Genomic DNA, 7,523 nt, shown 5'->3' with positions numbered 1-7,523 from the left:
TTTGTTTCTCTCTGTCTCGGTCTGTCTGTCTCTGTCTGTTTGTTTCTCTCTGTCTCTGTCTCTCTGTCTGTCTCTGTCTGTCTATGTCTCTCTGTTTGTCTCTTTCTGTCTCTTTCTCTCTCTCTCTGTCTTTCTCTGTCTGTCTCTGTCTCTCTGTCTCTGTCTTGCCCTGTCTCTGTCTGTCTGTTTCTGTTTCTCCCTGCCTCTGTCTCTCTCTGTCTGTCTGTCTCTCTGTCTCTCTGTCTCTGTCTCTGTCTCTGTTTCTCCCTGTCTCTGTCTGTCTGTTTGTTTCTCTCTGTCTGTCTGTCTCTGTCTGTTTCTGTTTCTCCCTGTCTCTGTCTCTCTCTGTCTCTCTGTCTGTCTATTTGTTTCTCTCTGTCTGTCTGTCTGTCTGTTTCTGTTTCTCCCTGTCTCTGTCTCTCTCTGTCTGTTCATGTGTCTCTGTTTGTTTCTCTCTGTCTCGGTCTGTCTGTTTGTTTCTCTCTGTCTCTGTCTCTCTGTCTGTCTCTGTCTGTCTATGTCTCTCTGTCTCTGTCTTTCTCTGTCTTTCTCTGTCTGTCTCTTTCTCTCTCTCTCTCTGTCTTTCTCTGTCTGTCTCTTTCTCTCTGTCTCTGTCTTGCCCTGTCTCTGTCTGTCTGTTTCTGTTTCTCCCTGCCTCTGTCTCTCTCTGTCTGTCTGTCTCTCTGTCTCTGTCTCTGTTTCTCCCTGTCTCTGTCTGTCTGTTTGTTTCTCTCTGTCTGTCTGTCTCTGTCTGTTTCTGTTTCTCCCTGTCTCTGTCTCTCTCTGTCTCTCTGTCTGTCTATTTGTTTCTCTCTGTCTGTCTGTCTGTCTCTGTCTGTTTCTGTTTCTCCCTGTCTCTGTCTCTCTCTGTCTGTCCATGTCTCTCTGTTTGTTTCTCTCTGTCTCGGTCTGTCTGTCTCTGTCTGTTTGTTTCTCTCTGTCTCTGTCTCTCTGTCTGTCTCTGTCTGTCTATGTCTCTCTGTCTCTGTCTTTCTCTGTCTTTCTCTGTCTGTCTCTTTCTCTCTGTCTCTGTCTTGCCCTGTCTCTGTCTGTCTGTTTCTGTTTCTCCCTGCCTCTGTCTCTCTCTGTCTGTCTGTCTCTCTGTCTCTCTGTCTCTGTCTCTGTTTCTCCCTGTCTCTGTCTGTCTGTTTGTTTCTCTCTGTCTGTCTGTCTCTGTCTGTTTCTGTTTCTCCTGTCTCTGTCTCTCTCTGTCTCTCTGTCTGTCTATTGTTTCTCTCTGTCTGTCTGTCTGTCTGTTTTGTTTCTCCCTGTCTCTGTCTCTCCTGTCTGTTCATGTGTCTCATGTTTGTTTCCTCTCTGTCTCGGTCTGTCTGTTTGTTTCTCTCTGTCTCTGTCTCTCTGTCTGTCTCTGTCTGTCTATGTCTCTGTCTCGCTGTCTCTGTCTTTCTCTGTCTGTCTCTTTCTCTCTAAATAGCCTAGTATACTATACACTCACCTCAAGGATTATTAGGAACACCCTACTAATAGTGTGTTTGATCCCCTTTCGCCTTCAGAACTGCCTTAATTCTTCGTGGCATTGATTCAACAAGGAGCTGGAAGCATTCTCTAGAAATGTTAGCCCATATTGATAGGATAGCATCTGGCAGTTGATGGAGATTTGTGGGATGATCATCCAGGTTACGAAGCTCCCGTTCCACCACATCCCAAAGATGTTCTATTGGGTTGATATCTGGTGACTGTGGGGGCCATTTTAGTACAGTGAACTCATTGTCATGTTCAAGAAACCAATTGAAATGATTTGAGCTTTGTGACATGGTGCATTATCCTGCTGGAAGTAGCCATCAGAGGATGGGTACATGGTGGTCAAAAAGGGATGAACATGGTCAGAAACAATGCTCAGGTAGGGTGTGGCATTTAAACGATGCCCAGTTGGTAGTAAGGGGCCTAAAGTGTGCCAAGAAAACATTCCCCACACCATTACACCACCACCAGCACCAGCAGCCTGCCCAGTGGTAACAAGGCATGACGGATCCATGTTCTCATTCTGTTTACACCAAATTCTGACTCTACCATCTGAATGTCTCAACAGAAATCGAGACTCATCAGACCAGGCAACATTTTTACAGTCTTCAACTGTTCAATTTTGGTGGTCTTCTGCTGGTGTAGCCCATCCGCCTCAAGGTTGTGTGTGTTGTGGCTTCACAAATGCTTTGCTGCTTTCAGACCATTCTTTGTAAACCCTAGAAATGGTTGTGCGTGAAAATCCCAGTAACTGAGCAGATTGTGAAATACTCAGACCAGCCCGTCTGGCACCAACAACCATGCCACGCTCAAAGTTGCTTAGGTCACCTTTCTTTCCCATTCTAACATTCAGTTTGGAGTTCAGGAGATTGTCTAGACCTGGACAACACCCCTAAATGCATTGAAGCAGCTACCATGTGATTGGTTGATTAGGTATTTGCATTAACAAGAAATCTTACAGGTATTCCTAATAATCTTTAAGGTGAGTGTATATTTTATAAGATTATCAAATGTTATACTGTGAAATCCTCATTTGCAAAGAAAGCAGGAACTAGGGCTATACAATTAATCAAATTTTTATCATTATTTCCATTTCCCCGCCCTGGTGGTTCACCGGGTGCAGCGCGTACTTTAGGCTGAGTCCTCACTGCAGCCACTCTGGTTTGAGTCCGGTGCAGGGCCCTTTGCTGCATCTCATCCCCTCTCTCTCCTGTCTGTCTCTATCACGAGCTGTTAAAAGCAGGAATGCCAAAAAAACATTCTTAAAAAAAAAGAAATTAATAGAGTTTTTTTTTCCTTTAATAAGACAAGTATGTACAGTACACTTTTACAATGTTCTTGCACTGTTTATGTTGTTAACCAATAATGCAGTTGTATAGTGCCTTCATGTCATTTTAATTTAGAGCTGCAAAGATTAATCAATCTATTGATTAGTTGTAAACTGTTGAATTAATCATCTATTATTTTGATAATTAATTAATCGGTTTAAGTCATTCTTTATGAAAAAAAAGCAAAACTTCAGATTCCAGCTTGTTAAATGTGAATATTGTCTAGTTTCTTCTCTCCTCTGTGACAGTAAACTGAATATCTTTGAGTTGTGGACAGAACGAGACATTTGAGGACGTCATCTTGAGCTTTGGGAAACACTGATCCACATTTTTCACCATTTTCTGATAATCCACAGATAAACTGACAATGACAATAATCTTAGCTGCAGCCCTTTAAACTTTGCTATTGAAAATCTTAAATAAAATGTCAATATCGAGCGCCTGGGTGGCTCACCTGGTGGAGCGGGCGCCCATGTGTGGTGGTTTGCTCCTCGACGCAGTGGCAGCGGGTTCGACTCCGCCCTGGGGCCCTTTGCTGCGTGTCGTTCCCCCTCTCTCTCCCCTTTCATGTCTTCAGCTGTCCTATATAAATGCAGGCCTAAAATGCCAAAAAATAATCTTAAAATATTGACATTATTCTTCGCAATGTGACTGTTTTTCCAGCTGAAACTTGCATAAAAGGAATAACATGATTTAACTTCATGTTAGGAAAATCATGCTTACTAGCAAACTGTTCTGCTTCATCTTCTTTGTTGAACCATTTTCATCATAACTTCTGTTTTAGTATTTCTGTTTCAGTATTACTGTCTTTCATGTGTTCATCATGAAAGCTGAGTGACCTATTACAGGATGTACAGTATCCCTGAGGAAATGCTGAGCCTGACCAGACATAAGAAGAAAGTTACTGATTGTGTGAAATGTATGACTAACTTGACTCTCTGCTCCTTAAAAGAGCCACCGTTGAGATCACTAGTCAGTCATTTATAATACATCTTTGCTTTTATGATGCACTCCTTCACCCGATTTGAATGTTATCATTGGATTGTTAACAGTGGTATTCATAGATATGGGTCAGAAGGGGCCTGCTACGCCTACTGGTAGGCTCGGTGACTCCTCAGAGAGAAATGATTGTTTCAAAAGTTGTGATCTTTGATCTTCTTTTGATTTGAGATGATGGTCATTGAGATTATTACGGTACTTACACTGAGTGCTGTAAACTGACTCTGCTTGCGCAAGTAAAACAAGCTTTTGAAGTAGATTCCAGTGATTCTGTCATTATTTGGTAAATTATCCTAACACTTTACAACCCCCCCCCCCTCCCCAAACTGAAAAACATAGACAACACTTTGAACATGCTGTTTACATCTTTTTAATCTTCCATTTAGATAAAAAATGATCTATAGGCTTGGTTCAGGTAGGGGGACACAGATCTCAAAGGGTACCAGATTTCACTGCAACACGGAGACCTATACATACTGAACTAAATTCATCTTCTGGAATTACATATCTTTGTCCTTAATAACCTATTAAAATGATGCAGAGACAAAGACATGAAAGAACACATAAACACAACAAGACACAGAACCAATGATAATTCAATTCAATTTGATTTATAGTATCAAATCATAACACGAGTTATCTCGAGACACTTTACAGATAGAGTAGGTCTAGACCACACTCTATAATTTACAAAGACCCAACAATTCCAGTAATTCAAAGAGCAAGCAGTGTCAAGGAAAAACTTCCTTTTAGGAAGAAACCTGGGACAGACCCAGGCTTTGGTAGGCGGTGTCTGACGCGGCCGGACTTCTGTAACTCCAGGAATACGACACAGAGCAGCGCCTCTTCCTGCTGCTGCTGGAGTGGAAACTTAGACTGTAATATATATAGTCTATGGGCGGAAACCAGCTGTGCTGAGCTGAGGAGTGATTAAATCTGTAATAAAACTGTGTGAAGTTATTTGTAAAAGCAACTCCTTCTTTGTTCCTATAGCCTGATTAAACAACAACTATGAAGCTTCTTCTGGATCTGCTGTGTTTGTGTCTTCTGTGTTTGACCTGGAAAACACTTTGTGATAAAAATGGTAAGAATTACTAACTTTGTAGCCTAGATTAGTTTTTATTATCTTGCTTCAGACAGTCAGACAGGGCCACACCTATAAAGTCACTAGTAATTAGCTGAATCATATAGCGACAAGGGCTGCAGCTATCGATTCTTTTACTAATCGAGTATTCTACTGATTATTTCATTGATTAATCAAGTAATCGGATGAGAAATACTTTTGCTTTATGGTAAACAGCAATAGTAAATATATTTACTATTAAAATATCCCCACATCATCACATACCCTTCACCATACCTAGAGATTGTCATGGGATGATAAGATCATCTCTCAATGCAAATCAAACCAGCTATTAGGTTAATATGAACCATGCCAATCTCTAGGTATGGTGAAGGGTATGTGATGATGTGGGGCTATTTTAATTCCAAAGGCCAAGGGAACTTTATCAGGATGCATAGTATCCTGGATCCATGAAATAACTGACCTTTAAAAGTAGAATTTTAAGGAAGAACATTTATTTATTTACGATACATTATTCCTTCACAAAGAAAATTGTTGTCCTTAAAGATTGGATTTTTCCTAATTTTTTAAATTAAGGCATTAAGATCAATTTCCAAAGGATGATTTTTTATTCCTCTTTTTAGTCATCTTTAGCATGGGTTCCTAAACTCATGAGCACCACTGTATCAAAAAAGAGGCTATAATCAGTGTTTCTTGGCTGTGTTTTGTTGCTTGCATGGCTACATGTACTAATTTTGGATACTGTTGAGGTATTACTGTATTAGTGGTCTTATGATTAATTGTGTAAATTACATAATAAACTACAATTTTAAAATACAGTTAATAAATCTTATAAGTTAGACTACAAATTACTTTTTTAACTGGTGTTGTAGAATGATTCTGGTGACGTGTTTCAAAGTTTTTTTATTTCTGCCCTAATAATTAATTAATCTGCAGATAAACATTTGGATTAATAAATATGTTTTTATCTTCCAGAGCCAAAATACATCATAGTGAAAGAAGAGACAGATGTTATGTTACCCTGTTCTCTCAGCACCAAGGAGAACGTTGAGTCAAAACTGTTTGACTGGAGGAAAGTTGCTCAGAAAGATGAAGGTCTGAAGGAGGTTTTCATGTATGAAAGAGGCTTTCATTACAATAATGGTCGTCCAGGTCAGAGTGAAGAGTTCAAAGGTCGAGTCTCACATTTTGAAGATGAACTGAAACACGGCAACGCCTCCATAATCATCAGAAATACGAAGGAGGCTGACAGTGGAGACTACACCTGTGATTTCCCACGTCTTCATCAAATGTTCCACCTTAAGCTTGTTGTTGGTGAGTGCTTTCATTCAACAGTTATAAAGAAAATAAGCCTAAATGTAATTATTCTGTAGTTATTGTTTATCCTGTGTTCACAGTGGCTCCAGAGCCAGACATCAACATTATTGATGCCACAGATGATGGAGTGTTGCTGCAGTGTGAGGTTCGAGGTGCTGCTCCCAAACCTAGAGTAGAGTGGCAGGACAGAGATGGAAACAAACTTCCTGCTAAAGACCCACAGGTCTCTGAAAGAGGAGACAGATACCACATCACCCTCCAGACTACTGTGACCAAGACCAGCTGCTGTCGCTGTGTCGTCACACAGGAGGAAACCAACCGTAGGACTCATGCTGAGATTTATGTGGCTATTATTGGTAAGATTCCTCCTTGAGTTGTTCATGTGTTTTAGCAGCACATTTAACTGTTCTTTATGTTTAGTCTCAGGCTGTTCTCATGAACCATTTGTAGACATATAGCTGCAAAAAGTAAAGCACTGTAATTCGTATGTATTCCACATATTTATTACTGTCAGCACCACAGTGACTGCTGCTGTAAAACACAGGTCTTTCAAGCAGGGGAGCGGAGTTCTCTTCCCGGGGGAAAACAAAAGATTTTCCGGGAGTGTTTTATTCCAAACCATGATCTTTTTTTAAACTTAACTAATCATTTTGGTGTTTAACCTTAATTGTCGTTGCTGCATGACGCCCACTTTTTGTTAGCTAAACTCTACTAGCCACCAACGGCCGCTGAAACAACAGACTCACGGAGCTCTGTACCCGGCGTCACATGACCGGCCGGCGGTCGCATGATTTCGTAGGATATTATATGAATTGTTGTGCATACATTTTTGTACAATATCATATGAACCCATTCATGAGAATACGTTGTTAGTCTATGACCAATCTACTGAACATATGTAGTTACATTCTGAGTGTACGTTTATGTTGTTTTACTTTTTTTTTTAAACTTATTTAAAATAAACTTACTAAACTAAACTTTTTGTGATGTGTTTCAGACAACAACACCAGCATATGGACCTATATCAACCTATATGGAGCTGGAACTCTTGCTGTACTTGCAGTTGTTTTTCTTTTACATGAAAATAGAAATAACAAAAAGAAGTAATACAAGTAAGTTTCCAATAGTGCTAACCCTAGACTAACCTTCTATTTCTATTGTGGCAAGGCAGCTTTATTTCTATAGCACATTTCAGCAACAAGGCAATTGAAAGTGCTTTACATAAAACATGAAAGAGCAGTTAAAACATTCGTTAAAGAGAATTTAAACAGGTCAAATAAAATAAGACCGGTGTAGAATACGAGAATAAAAGT

General features: G+C 40.1%; 1 protein-coding gene across 1 annotated transcript; it reads left to right on the top strand.

The window, feature by feature from the left end:
- Positions 1-4,722: 4,722 nt before the first annotated feature.
- On the top strand, positions 4,723-7,523 carry LOC118495229 (butyrophilin subfamily 2 member A2-like). The gene is made up of 4 exons (XM_036001917.1): positions 4,723-4,893; positions 5,869-6,207; positions 6,300-6,566; positions 7,208-7,523. Exons 1-4 carry the CDS (start codon positions 4,821-4,823, stop codon positions 7,315-7,317), a joined length of 789 nt encoding a protein of 262 aa, XP_035857810.1. The 5' UTR covers positions 4,723-4,820; the 3' UTR covers positions 7,318-7,523.

The sequence above is a fragment of the Sander lucioperca genome, chromosome 6, assembly GCF_008315115.2.
Source record: "Sander lucioperca isolate FBNREF2018 chromosome 6, SLUC_FBN_1.2, whole genome shotgun sequence".
In the NCBI taxonomy this organism is placed as follows: Eukaryota; Metazoa; Chordata; class Actinopteri; order Perciformes; family Percidae; genus Sander; species Sander lucioperca.
This window is presented reverse-complemented; position numbering and strand designations above follow the sequence as displayed.